Genomic DNA, 15770 nt, shown 5'->3' on the forward strand with positions numbered 1-15770 from the left:
TTATGTTGAGCTGTGGGGGACTCAGGTCAACAATTTCTGACATTGCCAGTTAAGTGGAAGACCCAACACTATTATGGGCTACTGGACTCTTTTTGAATATTTTGCTGAGTTTACACACCTATAATATTCAAATAACGGAACTTAACAAAAAAAGGGTATACAGATGAATATCCATTTTGTATCTGTGTATTCAAAGTGGTTAGGATGGATATATAGTTATATTCTGTTAATGAATAGAATGATTTGTTCTAGTGGTGTTTGTAAACAGGATCTCAAGTCTGCATCTTGTACAGCAATTAACCACTAAGAAGAATATATGCAGTGTGTTATTTGTTAAATCTGTACTTCCGATTTGATTTGAAACTGTCTCATGGCTATCTGTTTATCAATAAAATTTTGGAAAAAAAAATAATCAAGTTGTATCTTAAGGAAAAAAGAAAATGAAAAGTATCACAAGAAAGAAATAATAGATTAAAATAGAAATAAAGGAAATCAATAAGATGGATTTTTTTAAAAAGTCTTAGGTTCATTGAAAACATCAATGAAGTTTTTAAACCTTCATCTAGAACCTCCCAAGGGAAAAAAATTACAAAAATATCAAAGCCAAAAAAATCTGGTCACTTCTCAACCTTTGAAAGTTAGAAAGATTACAAAAGAATACTGTAACTTTATGTAAACAAACCCGAAAGCTAGAGAAAATGGGCAAACTCCCTGAAAGATGTAAGTTATTAACAAGACTTACTGGAGAAAATAATGAATTTGAATAAACTTAAAGTAGGTCATTAAAAAATATTCCCACAAAGAAAACTGAAGGCATTTTCAAATGACTACACATGTGAATTCAATCAAATATTCAATGAAAAAAATAACACCCAACTTAAAACTCAGAAAACGAAAGAACATTTTCCAAGCTATGATCCTGATAAAGCCACACAGCTCTTGCCCTATTATCTGCTCATATTCATACCCACTCTCACACACACAAACACATACACACAAGACACTCTCACAATAAAAGCCCTGAAAAACACAAATGTGTAAGTATCTCACAACATGTTCACCAAGCCCTGGGCTATAGGCTGAATATCATGAATAAATCAGATTTATGCTAGGCTACAAATGAAAGTCTGGTGGAACATCTAAACAACTACTACCATATCCTGCACCATATAAGTAAAATAAAGTTTATTATCACAATAGACTCAAAAAACAACCAACAAAAACCAATGCCCATTCATTATAAGAGTTCTCAAAAGCTAGGAGAAAACATGATAAAGAAGTATCTAAAAAACTGCCTAATAGTGGGGTGTGATGGTACATCTCTCTAATCTCAGCAACCTGTAGGCAACAGTAGAATTACAACTTCCAGGCCAGCCTAACTATACAGGGAAACATTATCTCAAAAAAAAAACAAAACAATCTACACTTAACATCTTGCTGTGTAACAAATGCCTGCGATCCCAACATCAGGAGGCTGAAGGAGGATTACTGTGAGTTCAAGACTACTCTGAACTACACGGTGAGACGCTGTCTCAAAATATTAAAAATATTAAAAATAGTAACAGAATTTATGGTTTTACTTAATCATCAACAAAATATCAAGGCAATTTAACAGACAAAATATATTCAACAAGTGATGGGAGAACAAATTCCTCAAAACCCTTTGTAACAGCAAAAGCAGAACACAGACCAAGTGTAAGCACTACAACTTGCACAAATGTCTTTGGGGCCTTGGGTTAGGCAAATCGGTCTTCGACACTGTCCAAAGCACAGTAAAAAAAAAAAAAAAAATGGATAGAAAGGGTCAGGGATATAGCTCAGTCACACAGCTGCCTGCCTGGTAAGCATGAGGTCCTGAGTTCAATTCCCAGTACCGAAAAAGAAAAACAAAAGCTAAAACAGGCCAAATAGTAGGACAAGTTGGGGCCAGGGAGATGGCTCAGTGGAATAAGCACTTCCCTGGTAAGCGCAAGGGCCTGAGTTCAATCCCTGGTTCCACAAGAAAAAAAAAAAAGTGCCTTGGGGCTGGTGAGATGGCTCAGTGGTCTAAAGCACCTACTTAGAACAAGCTTAGCAAAGCACAGGGACCGCGGTTCAATCCCCCAGCACCACATGCCAGCCAGCCCCGCCCCCTGGCAGACTAAGCTGGCCACACACACCACACACACACACACACACACACACACACACACACAAATAAATAAAATTTAAAAAAAAATAGGACAAGTTGCTAACTATATACTGAAAACACATGTGTATCTAGAAAACTTCATTTATATTCAATTCATAATAAAAAGTCGAATTTTTCAAACAGCAAAGATTTGAATAGAAACTTTAGTAAAGATACAGTAATGAAATGAAACTATGTTCAACATCAATGGCCATTACAGAAAACTAAGTCACAAGAACAGTAATGCTCTGACAAGTAAGAGACAGAAGGCCATAGATGTCTAAAACATAGTGAGTATCACAACACGTGGTCCAAGCTGAAGTCTTGCCAAGCCATGAGGAGGGTCTGCCCAATAGATAAGCTTCCACTTTACTCCAAGTGGCAGACAATCCTCCTCCTCTCATCGAGCAAAAATGCTAAAGCTTTGCTCAATCGGATAAGGGAGGGGCAGCAGCAAACAAAAAAAAACATATTTCATTCTAAGTATCAATGGATCCTACCAGATAATTCTAAGTTTCATGAAATGGGCATATTATGTGCTCTATAAAAATCTTTCTAAAAAGACATTCCACAGTTACTAATTATTTCAATAGGACCTACGAAGCGGGTGCTGTTCCAAACATGCGGATTTAAAAAATTTGTAAATGGTCATCAGATTATATAACTTCATCGCAATTATACTGATTACCCTGTAACAAGAGCCAAAATGATGCTTTCTATCTAACAATTATTTCCTAAATGTCTTAACTAATTCACAACTTTAGCAAATAATATGCTTTCCTCCTCAATAGGCTAACTTCTGTGCCTTTTACTATTTATTATGAATGACTTTATTCTGCTATTCCTTAGTTTACCATTTTCTTTCCCCAAACTAATCCATCTGTTTTCCCCAAGATCTACTTAGAACGTTTAAAAAAAAAAAAAAAAACTGGCATTTCAGACATTCTATTATCTTTTGAAATACACAGGAAGGAGCTTACTTCTCCGGCATAATAAAGTGCAGCAAGGACCAGAGCTCCTTGAGAGAATTCTGAAGAGGGGTGCCCGTAATCAGGAGCCTATGGTTGGACTTGAAATCAATCAGAGTTTTATACAATAAAGAGTCATCATTCTTCAACCGATGGGCTTCATCCACTCCCAGAAAGGCCCAGTTAATACTGCCCAGCACAGTCTAAAGTGAAAACAAAACAGAACGAGCCACCAGGTCAGAAGGAACCCAAAGTGCTTTCAAGAGATAATTATCTTTGCACAAATACCATCACAGAGGTACAGAGAGACATATTTATCCATCACTAACTTAACATACTTAATAGGTTTCTTCTGTTTATTCCAGTAGTTGCTAGATACTCAAAAGAGCTAGTCTCTGTACCAGCACCCCCCCAAAAAAAAAAACACAAACACTGGTAAGCTGTGGAAAAAAAAAAAAAAAGTTGTTGCCTTTAAATTTCTTGTGTATACCCCGAAGCACAGGAATACCAAGAGCCACTACCTGCTACACTTGCTAATAGCAACTGGAGAAAGGTGTACTTAAAGAGCTTCGTTTCTCCGAGACCAAGCAAATCAACTGGTACAGAAAGCTTCAACAATGACAGAACAGCAGTTTCCAGTGACTATCATCACAGACGGTTACCTGCCTCTATCCTTTCCCCTGATTCAACTGGTCAAGGCAAGGGAAGTTTCCTTCCAGTTGTAAGGCTTTGCTTTTGAGTTCCAGCCTCAACATTTTTTGAGGAATCTGTGTGTGCCTGTGCTTTTTTTAAACAAAACAAGAAAACACAGCAAGTGGAAGGTACAACCCATACTATTGAAAAAGTCACACTGGACATTGATTTGGCCTTTTAGTTAGTGAACTACACACCTTGTCTTTTAAAAGAATCTCATATGTTGTTATAAGTGCATTGAACTTCAGCCTTTTTGTTTGGGAATGAATCCACTCATATTCCCGTATCTGTAAGAAAAAATGTAATTAAGACATAATTTCTACTTCTGTCTTCTGATATCATACAACTCTCGTGATAGATGCAATAGAAACTTGCTAAATAAAAAGTCTGATTAGAATTTAATGAATAGTTTAAAACTTCTGAAATGGCTAACATAGGCCAAAGTATTTGGGAACAACTAAAACATAGTTCAATCAGCAGTAATTTACCCCCAATTCATATCTGACCAAGAAATTGCATTTATTAAACAATCCCTGGTGACTTGAACTACAAAGGATTTCACAAATCCCTAAAATTTTCTCTTTCCTTTCTGTATTTGATACAGGGTCTCGCTATGCAGCTCAAAATCATAGTGATCCTCCTGTTTTCAGCTTCCCCAGTGCTGGGATTACAAGCATGCGGCACCACATCCAGTTTCAGTGGCCGGCTCAGCCAGGCCCAGCCGGAGCAGGGTAGGCACAGTACAGGAGCCCAGCCCAGGTCCCTGAGCTTGCCCCACAGGAGCTTAAGACTACTGAGCCATCTCCCTGGCCCCCTAAAATTTTCTTAAGGAAGAAAAACAAGTTCTAATCTCAGGCTGGGTCTGAAATCTCAACACACAGATGTGCTCACCAAGAAAAAGGGAAAAAGATTTACAGGATAAAATATAATTAAAAATGTCCTGTAAAAGAGTATAAAAACAAGTGTACACTGAAACACACCCAGAAACAAGGCAAGCAAAACAGTTACTAAGAGCTCACAGGCTCACTCTGGCAGCACACATGCTAAAAATCAGTGATAAGATAATGAATGCCTGCAGGAAATGGCCAAGCAAGGCCGAAAAAAAGGACTAGTGGCAGCCACAAAAATTGTCCCTCACTCAACAATTTTTTAAATTTGCTTCGTTTGCCTTCTGTTTTGGAAGCTATTCTGCAGAACCTAGAAATCAGTCAGTCTCTCTCTCTCTCTCTCTCTCTCTCTCTCTCTCTCTCTCTCTCTCTCTCTCTCGGGGCTTGCTACGTTGCTCAATCACTTTTTTGTGATTCATACCCAGGACCTTGCCCTTCTAGGCTGGCACTTGTGCCACTAAGCTATATACCCCAGCCCATGCCACGTAGTTCAAGCCAGTCTTGAGCCCACAATCTTCCCACCTCGAGTCTCCTGTGTGCTAAGATTACAGGTGTTTTCCTCTCTCTTTTAATGGCTAATAAATTAATAAAGCTAACTAGTTATATTCCTAAGAAGGCATAATTAGGGTAATGGGTTGGGAATTTCCACACTTTTATTGTTGTTGAAACAGTCTTACTTTGTAATCTAGGCTCACCTCAAAACTCACTGTGTAGCCCAACATGGCCTCAAACTACTCCTGCCTCAAATCCTGCTGTTAAAGGCATATACCACCACAGTCAGAACTGAATTTTTTTTTATTATTAATTTTATTGAAAAAGAAACAATTAATTTCAATGAATTTTTTAATAAAAATAAATTTCAAAGCATGAGGAAAAAGTATTATTGTACCATATACCTAAAATGCCTTAGGATTTCTGATGGCTTACTCTTACTATAAAGCCAGGTCCCAGAAAAACATTTACATACATTGGTAAAAAACCAAAGCTTTGGACCACATATACCTATGTTTTCCAACTCCAGTTCTATCTTAGCTATCTTGGCTTGGAAAGATTATAATCAACCTTAATAGGCTGAGGATGTGGCTGAGCAGAAGAGCACACACAAACCTAATATGCACAAGGTCCTAGGCTCAATCCCAAGTATTGCAAACAAAACAAGAACACCATCAACTAGGAACACTATTATAAAGGTCACAAAGCAACACACATGCAGCTTAGCACTGGATATAATTAGGGGGCTGGGGAGGTGGCTCAGTGGAATAAGCACTTCCCTGGCAAGGGCCTGAGTTCAATCTCCAGTTCCGCCAAAATAGTAATAATAATAATAATAATAATAGTAATAATATTTAGGTATAGAGAATATATGCAGGATTGCTTGGATAATTGTACTGCTGATTTCTACTGGTCTATTCAAAGTAGTTAATGCTTAATTTTTTTTTTCTGTTCAATTTCTTACAAATTTTCCTTAAACCAATTTTGCATATTTATAACTGGTAATCTAAATAACTAATTTGAAGATAACATGCAATACCACAAGCACTGTCGAATTCCCATTATTTTGTTTAGTGAAATTCTGTATAGTTTCTAATGTTTTTTTTAATAATTTGTGTTCTTTAATAAATTTTTTTTAAATGTAATTTTAAAAAAGGCTTCCCATAGGGCCAACCCAGTAGCCCAGCAGATTAAAGCGCCTACAAGCAGGCATAGGGGCAGAGATTTGATCCCTGGGCCTGTGTGCATGCCCTGCCCCCCCCCCCGGGGGGGGGACGACGACACCCTAGACTGGGCGTGGTGGCGCCTGTAATCCCAGCTCTTGGGAGGCTGTAAACAGGCAGATCACTACAAGTCCAGATCTAGTAAGGTAGACCCTTCCCTAAAATACAAAAGTAAATAAATAAAGGCTTCCACATTGTAGACACTTTTTTAAAGAACCAGTCTTTAACCAAGAAAACATTTGCCAAACCAAAATAAATTCATACTACTTATATTAAACTCATGATGTCTACTATTGAAGTTTGTAACAGATAAAATATATTTCTGCAGCCTTGAAATGTACTACTTTCCTTTGTTTTCATTTTCTTGTGCAGTAAGCTACTTCACTTATTTAATAAACTGGGAAACACTCTAAGAACTAAATTATTTTCAGTAATCTCTTTTTAAGTAGCAACAATATTAACTTTCCACAACGTATTAACTCTATTGTATAATCTTTATACAAAGTGGTCTTAGGAGCACAGAAAGAAGAAAAACAATTCTGCAATCCAGCTAAGCAAGACTCTCAACTCATGTACTGCTGTTCCTTTTCTTTAAATAAACAGTAATCATACTTTTAAAGAATACACAAATTTATTACATAGAAAACTACTAATTTTGAGGACAAAGAATAATGTCAGAACAGTTTCACTACAGACTTTACTAGTAATTCCACAGAAGACTTTAGATCAATTTCCAAAACATTCATAACACAGATTCTACCCCACTCCTTGTTTACACACCGTATTTCTGCTCATCAGGTCACCTATGTAAACCACTACGTTTATCTCTGGTGCCCAGATCTCAAATTCCCTCTGCCATGAGGTGAGGGTGGATAAAGGGACGACTATAAGAAAGGGTCCATACAGCTGGTGTTGGTGGAACAGGTAGGAGAGGAATGATATGGTCTGGATGGTCTTTCCTAGGCCCATTTCATCCGCAAGGATTACACTGTTACTCCTGCAGAGAAAGTCAAAACAAAACAATCACTAGCTCATCAAACATGAGTATACGCATAACTGTGCTATCAAGGCTTTACAAGGAATAACGGCACAGAAAAGCATCAGTATGAATCTCAAACACACACATCCTTGTCTGCAAGAATTTAAGCCTCTTACACGAGGAAGTAACTAGAGATCATATAAAGCAGCCAAGAGATCTAAAGTATGTTCCAATTCAGATCACTGTAAGAGCCTGACCAAACTGTATTCTTCATTCTTCAGTCAGGGCTTTGAGAAATGTTTTCTTCCCAAGAGTAGCTCCTCTAACAGAAGGCAAGTTTTACTGTAGGTATGCATGGCATGTAACCTCGGGTCCTACCAAAATGCAGAATGTAAGCAGATTGGCTATCCAGGCTGCCATGGAAGCCTACATCCTGCAGTCATGGCCTCTGCTCAAGTGACCCACCCCACTGCTGCATGCCACGAGGTCCTTCAGTGCTATCTCCAGCACTCCTCAGGACCTGCTGCAGGTATGCAGAGCTTGTACTCAATACACCAGCCTACAGGAGACGCAGATAGGCTGCACATCACAGTTCCAGAACCTCACTCCCGGTCTACAGAATGGAAGTATCTGGCATATAGCACGGGCTTCTATATTTTTAACAAGCACCACTGAAAGCAGATGGTCCTTTCACCAGTTTCAGAAACACCATTCTAAAAAAATTAGCTAGGTCTCAAGAGGATTACTAAAAGAAAAGAAAAAAAAAAAAAAAAAAGTCCAATGTAAGGGAAAAGAACTGAAGAAAACAGACACAGGGAAAAATGTTTAGAAACTAAAAAGTAGCCCACCTGGCAGGAAGCTGGGTATAGATCTGTGTGTGACATAAGGCTGCAAACATAATTAAGTTTAAAACAGGGCCACTGAGAGTAAGTGCTATTGGTAATCTGTACAAGTATAATATATGTTTACTCAGTGCACCAGAGAAGCCTAAAAGTAATACACAGTTTAAAGGCAACATAACTGACCAGAAAAACAAGACATTTAACTCACCAGGGAGATTCTAGTCCACAAAATAAGTAGATGAAAAGGAAAAGTACAGAAAAAAACCAAAGTGCCTGAGCGAGTAAGTATATACACTTCCATAAATCTCAAGTGCACCCAATTTCCTTCACAGTTTCCGTAAGTATACTTACTGTTAAATCCTCAAAGCCTTTGAAGGTCCCCAGCCCTCTTAACTGAAGTAACAGTGCAGGAACAGTACAGCTGAGAAAACACTGAACCTGTTCTCCAACCACTTACTTGCACCAGGAATGAGCGAGCCAGTTGAGGCCTTCTAGCTGATAATCTCGGAGCTCCAGATTTTCCCCTCCTAAATATGCTGGCTGTTTTTTTAAAGCTACAAATCGTGGTCTCTGCTTCAGGGCCTGAAAGACAAAAGGTGACAAAGCCCAGGTATAAAACAAGTTTCTCTCTGGTACTAAATTAAAGTCCTATCACAATTTATATTGCACCACAGCAAAGTAAAAGCACTGCAGTTGCACAGATGAGTCCCCATCCCTACTGCGCTCCCCTTTTCTGATCCTCTATTTCTAGAGCTCAGACTGAAGTAACAGGTTTTAGGTGCCCTGCAACACCCGGGGCCCCTGGCACTCACGTCACCTGGCAGCACAGCAGCAGCACAGGCTGTGCACGCCTATGGTCAGGGAACCTGGGAGTCTGAGGCAGGGTGACCAGGAGGGCGAGGCCACTTCAACTACCAAGTCTCAAAGACATTCCCAGCTACCCAGGAAAGGCTGTCATACCCTAAATGCAGCTAAGCGGGCACCTGTATGACCCTCTAAGTACAACAGGACCCATAAGTCCTGAGATGTGGTCCCCCACATGAAGGCTCCCACATATGCAAATCTGGTTTTCTGAAGTTTAATTTGTAAGAGAAGTTTATTCAGGAAGAATCCATCACAAAATTACCTGGCCGCACAAGTCTTTTCATGGAACACTTCTTCGAAGAAGAGAACTACGACCCCAACAGAGGATCTGCCAGGGTGCTACAGCTCTTAGGAAGAGATGCCAGCAGCACCACACGCTGACTGCTCCTTCACATCCCACACCAAAGGCCCACCCTTCCTGCCGAATCTGCTCCAGATCTTTAAAATTATCTTAGCATCCCTAACTCCATTAAATTACAAAACCATTGAAGCCAGCAAAGCCACTGCTGCGGCCTGTGTCTCGATGCTCCCCATCCCAGAAAGCCTCGCGCATACACAGTGAGACTTCCAGAGGTGGCTGGGCCTGGAGTGTGCAGTGCTGGGAGTGGGCGTGTGTGGTTGCTACACTAGTCCACTGATCGTTCTGCACAGCTCTGGAAACACATAAGACACCCCACCATGGGTGTGAGTCCCCAGGGCAGGTAGCCTGAATAAAATATAAGGAAGAGGGCGAGGGTCAGTGCTCGTCACTTGCTGCCTTCTGCCTTCCGTAACTGCTTCTCCTCTATAATGCCCACCGGCCACCTCACCCACTTTGTACCAATCAACTATGGACTGAAACTTCTACAAAGTGAGCCGAATAAATCAAGTCTGGGTATCGGGTAGTTCAAACAACAAGAGAAGTAACTAGGACAGCGATCTTGCAATGCATCCTTGCTTTTCGTTATAATTATTTTTCCTTTAAGATCACACTTTAATCTTTTACTTCAAAACAGAAATTATCAGAGCCAGGCGTGGTACTGCACACCTGCAATCCCAACACTCAGGAGGCTGAAGCAGGAGGATCACTGCGAGTTCAAGACCAGCCTGGACTACACAGTGAGCTCAAGGCCAGCCTGAACTGCATAGCAGGACCCTGTCTCAAAAAGACAAAAAACCCAGAAATCATCATTTTACTCTTGCACTATCTTTTCATCCTAATATCTATGTGGCTAATCCTTTGTACATTCTTTCCCTGAAAATCCAAAAGCCAATAACCACTATACCTTGCATTCTCTTGTTGGTATTGTTTTTGAGTTGTTTCGACTATGGAAGCTGTCGATACAGTTGTTGAATTTTTTTCCAATCAGAGCTTCATCTTCCCAGCTACACTCTGAATAGGGCAGTCCCATCCATTTGCATAGATATTCAGGCTCATTTGAAGGTGCTGGCTTCCGGCTGTGAGCTACACACCACGTTTGAGAGTCACACATCAAATCAATTGTTAAAAGCATAACCAATGAAAACCCAGGTGGCAAACCAGTAAGCAATTTGTAAAGCAAGAAGTACTACTGGATGCTAAACACCCATAACCCAAGAACCTCTTACTTGCCTGGAAAATCTGTCTGGCCCAGTGTAGACTTGCTTGTCTTCATCGCTACACAAACGGAAAGGAAAACAAGTTACAGCCATATCAAGAAAAACTGAGAAAAAAGTTTTATAAGAACACAAATATAATTCACTACAAAGGAAGGGGCAAAAAAAAAAGAAAAAACAAACCTAATTTACTCTATCAGATCTCAAAAAATCTTGCAGCCAGGCTTGTGTGCCACACACCTGTAACCCCAACACCTTGAGAGGCTGAGGCAGTAAGATATACAAGTTCAACACTAGCCTGGGCATGTTAATGAAACATGTCAAGTAAACACAACAGCTGATGAGGAAGTCAGTGGGAATAAAGGTCCTAGTTTCAACTACTAGAACTGCCCCCAAAAAATGAAAAAGAAAATACACAGTACTACTAATAAAAACTGTTTACATATGCAGCAATTCTTAAGAGTACAAAAACTAAGTGAGAATAAAATGGTTATTCTGACAAGTAGCTCAGCACTCCCTGGGTTCAATCCTCTTTGCATAACGTGTGATTTGCCAGGTGATGGTGGGCTTTACAAACTACCCAGTGCTCAAGGACAATTGTATGATACATCAAAAATGCCAGAACAGTTTTTTCTGAGCAAGTCTGGTAGTACTTCCTTGCAATCCAGCACTCTGGAAGGCTAAGACAGGTGGACCGAAAGATCAAGCCAAGCACAGTCAGATTAGCAACATACTGCCACAAAATTTGAAGGAAAAAAAAAAAAAAAAAAGACTAAAGATGTAGCTCTCTGTAAAGGTCCTGGTTCAATCACCACTACCACCAAAAAAAAAGACAACCTCCACTAGGCATGGTGGCACTACACATGCCTAGAAATCTAGTCAGCTAAGACACAAGATTTTGAGAAGGAAGGCACCTTACATTAGTTACTACATAACGAGTTTAAGGCCAGCCTGGATTGTATAATGAAACTGTTTCAAAAAACATCTCACTCACCTGACTCAGGCTAGCAGCCCCACTTCTCTGTTCCCTTTTGAAATAAAATTCCCCAGTAACTGACCCGATGGGTGGCCCCTCTCATTAACTCTTGAGCACACCCCACCTCAGGGCTGCACTACGTCCATTTCATGGGTCCGTTTCACTCAGCCATACCCATCAACCCATCTAACAGCACTCATCCGCTGCAGCAGAGAAAGTCGCTAACTTCTGGCCCAGCAATCTCCCTTAGAGCACCTCAAGGCATCAGGTGACCCTCCTCTATCTCTTTCAATAGCTTCTCTCAAACTCACACACACTGGAGTCCTCCCCTTCAGATTTCATCTTCTCACCATGTCTGTTTTACTTCAGATAATCTTATTAAGTCACAGGCTATCAATACTACCTACTCTCAAACAGTCAACTTTAAGCCTCTATTTCAGAATAAAATTTCTAAAATCCAATTCACCTATGTTCGTCTTCAAAATACTCTTAACTTTGAGTGACTAAGGTCAATAAATAGTTAAAAATCAAACTAACCCGTTGAGATCCATGCCCCTTCATCTTTCCATTTCAGCAAATGGCATGTCTACTCTCCTATATGTATCTATTCAAGCCAATAATCTTGTCATCATTTTTGATCCCTCTTTTTGTCATTCCCCAAACCCCTATTAGCAAATCTTGCAGGCTTCTTCAAAATAAATCTATCCATCTGTCTAATCTCAAAATGTAGCCATCCAAATGCATGTGTTATTTTCTATTCTCCCAACAGCAAGTACCTATGCTTTGAGTTCGAACACGGCCACCTGAGTTCCCATGTACTTACCTATTACTCTTTCTACTATCTGATACTGTTTATTCAACTCTGAGGCCAGCTCCTGTTGGCAATTGAAATATTCTACATCTTCAGGAGAAACTTTCCCTAACCTTGACAGAAGACAAAGAAAAAAGCATATATCAGTTAGATTTTGGGGATCTACATACACATACCAGAGCACAAACCCAACACAGGAAAGGGAATCTATTTACTTCATTCTGTCCCTTTAGTGGTCTTTATAACTCAGCCTGGTTTTTTTGGTTTTTTTTTTTTTTAAAAAAAACACCCTAACATAATTCCTGTCAACTAATTGGTAAGACCAAGGTCAGTTTATTTAAGTACATAACCAAGGTGCTTTATAAAGACAGGCTCCAGGGGCCGGGGAGATGGCTCAGCGGAATAACACGATTCCCTGGCAAGCACAAGGGTTTGAGTTCAATCCCCAGTTCCGCAAAAATAAATAAATTAATTAATTAAATAAATAAATAAAGACAGGCTCCAGACTCAAGGACCAAGATTCAAGTCCAAGGTTTACTGTTCAGTTTACCTGTGCCTTACTCTTCCCATACACAAAAGAGGGTAATAACATTACACCTCTTACACCCTGGTTGTAATGGCTGAGCAGATGATGTGTGAACAGCGCTAAGAATAATAATTCTAAAAACTTAGCCATACAGACTACTGGACTATATTGGAACATTTTGCTGAATTCATGCACCTACAATATTTAAATGACAATGGAATACCCTTCTCTGACAAAACTAAACAAAAAAGGGGAATACAAATGAACGACCATTTTGTATCTGTATATTCAAGATAGGGTAGATATACAGCTGCATTCTCTTAATTCAATGAAGATTTGTTCTAATAGTGTTTGTGGACAGGATGTCATGTCTGCATCTTGTACAATGAATTATTGAAACTGTGCTAATAATCGGTTTTGAAAGTGTCTCATTGCTATTTCTCAATAAAATTATTTTAAAAAATAAAAATAAAAACTTAGCCATATAAAAATACATCTTCAAATTACAATTTTATGAAACAGAACTGCACATGGCTACACATCCAGAAGATCAAGGGAAAATTGAGGGTCTTAAAGAGCTATGTCCTCCCTGCATTATTTTAGAGCCTTTCCTTCTCTCGGGATAGTCGGCTCTCCTTAACATGATGGAAATATACCATTGTTTGATTTCATCCTCTTTCTTCTTGAAGTTCTCTAGCTTTTTGAGGCCCTTCACTTTCTGCTGCTGTAAAGACTCTTCGCTCTCCCACGTGCTGTGGATGTGAGACCACCCCTTCCACTTGACGAGGTACTGGGTTTCACCTTCACCCTTCCCAGGGTCAAAGTCAACACTTGGGTCTCCATTAGCTTCCACAGCATACACTGTAGTAGATGCTCCAGTGGCTGCAGAAGAAATGAGGAAGCTTTCAAGAGCAAGTATGAAGCCAGACAGTGAAAAGCTTCCCAATGAAGCAGTTGTATAAACAATCTTTTTAGCTGAACTACCAAATACCATGACTTGATGAAATAAGCAAAAACTCAACACAGTATGAACTCCACCAATAATTTCAAGTGTTTTCAAAACCCACCTTTAACACTGTACAAAATTTGCAGATTAAAAAAAAAAAATTAAAAGAATTCCTGTTAAAACATAATAAAAACACAAACAAAAGCCAATAATAATAATAATAATAATAATAACAACAACAACAATAATAACAGAGCAGCAACATGCTATGTTTTGGTCTCTACTGAAACACCAAATCCCTCTTTGCAGATACTGCTAGAGAATAGAAAATCAAAGTGCCTTCCTCATTTGCCAGACACCACTGCTCACGCCTATAAACCAACGGATTACCTGGTGCAGGAGGAATATGGAGCATTTAAGGAATATCATGAAACCCTGTCTTAAAAAACAAGAAATCTCCCCTTGCTTACCCACTTTTACCTCAAATGAAGCCAGAACAGGGGCCAAGAAGAGGGTATTATTTTGATATTTTCTTTATGACGAGGTTGCATTAAAGCAACTAAGTTGTCAGATATCTCAAACACAGTTGGTTTCTGTCAGACTCAGTCTCACTGTGCGGTCACAGGTGGCCTTGAGCTCACTGTACAGCCCAGGCTGACCTCACGCTCACAGCAACCCTCCGGTTTCCACCTCCCAAGAGTTAGGGTCACAGATGAGCCCCACCTTGGCCAGCGTCAACTACATTTTAAAAACTATTATCCAATATATATTTAAGCAGTTCAGTATTTTTACTAGGACATTCAGAAACAACTAGACCCAGACTTGCTTAAGCTTAATGAGCCAATATCTAATTAGCAAGTATCTATTCTATCACTGCTTTATAAAACATTAACGCTTTATTAGCATCACTTAAAATCTCAAAGAAATATTGGACCCATTCCTTTCTTCTCAGCTCTAGTGCCATAGATTAGGTCAAAGTTCTACTTACACAACAAGTTTAAGTGTTGACTAACATAGTTAAAATACGTAAAATCTGAGCCTTATTGAGCAGCTAAGAAAAGTATTTTGCTCCCCAAATACACTTACCTCCTTTCCTTCCCAGTCTGGAATCTAAGATCTTTTCAATAGTTTCACTATTATCTTGCTGTTCATCAACTCCTTCTCCAGTCATCTCAATGAGATCATCTGAGTCAGTTTCAAAGTCATCATCTTCTTTGTAACTGTGTGAAAAACAATGCTGAATTAATGAGAAATGCATTTTGAGAAGCAAGTACTCTACACACAACATCACCAGAACACAGAACTATATTCCTCGGTCCAACATGCTATTTTACAGATTCACCATTCAGTGTGGACTCAGTGCTACTTCTTCCCCAAAATATTATGCATGTTCATAAATACAAGAAAGTACTGTTTTTACGCTAATTTGTTGTAAGCAAAATACAAAAAGTTGGAACATCCTTATTTTTCTTTTCATGTTTTACCATCAGCTCATACTGTGTAAACAAGGAAACTACTACAAAGAAAATCAACAACGAAAGGAAAAACTGCTACTCTCTTGAACAAAAGGGAAGATTACATGATTCAACTCTGTATTTTGTCTCCCAATAACAAAATGAAATTTCACTACTACCAAAATACTGGGAATCTTCACAAATGTACTTACTGGTAACAAAGCAAACCATTAATTTTTACAATATATTAATAACAAAAATTTGGGAGTCCAAAAAGAAAAACCTGGGGCTGGTGAGATGGCTCAGTGGTCTTGGGCACCTACTTAGAACAAGCTAAGCGAGGCACAGGGACCGTGGTTCAATC

The 15770-nt window shown here is 39.3% G+C and overlaps 1 protein-coding gene across 5 annotated transcripts in view; it reads right to left on the bottom strand.

Moving 5' to 3' along the window:
• The window catches only part of Chd2 (chromodomain helicase DNA binding protein 2), a 152612-nt gene that overhangs the window by 91648 nt on the left and 45194 nt on the right, over window positions 1-15770 (bottom strand). For all 5 annotated transcript variants that reach the window (XR_002820119.1, XR_002820118.1, XR_002820120.1 and 2 more), the window contains exons 8-16: window positions 15039-15172; window positions 13663-13888; window positions 12493-12593; window positions 10710-10754; window positions 10384-10562; window positions 8712-8836; window positions 7214-7430; window positions 4029-4118; window positions 3151-3341 (exon numbers count right to left, since the gene is read on the bottom strand). Coding sequence is in view for 1 of the 5 variants with exons in the window: in XM_023710091.1 (XP_023565859.1) it covers window positions 3151-3341; window positions 4029-4118; window positions 7214-7430; window positions 8712-8836; window positions 10384-10562; window positions 10710-10754; window positions 12493-12593; window positions 13663-13888; window positions 15039-15172 (1308 nt within the window). In the remaining 4 variants the exon portion in view is untranslated. The remainder of the gene's footprint in view (window positions 1-3150; window positions 3342-4028; window positions 4119-7213; window positions 7431-8711; window positions 8837-10383; window positions 10563-10709; window positions 10755-12492; window positions 12594-13662; window positions 13889-15038; window positions 15173-15770) is intronic.

This window comes from Octodon degus, unplaced genomic scaffold (genome assembly GCF_000260255.1).
Source record: "Octodon degus isolate 3935 unplaced genomic scaffold, OctDeg1.0 scaffold00002, whole genome shotgun sequence".
In the NCBI taxonomy this organism is placed as follows: domain Eukaryota; kingdom Metazoa; phylum Chordata; class Mammalia; order Rodentia; family Octodontidae; genus Octodon; species Octodon degus.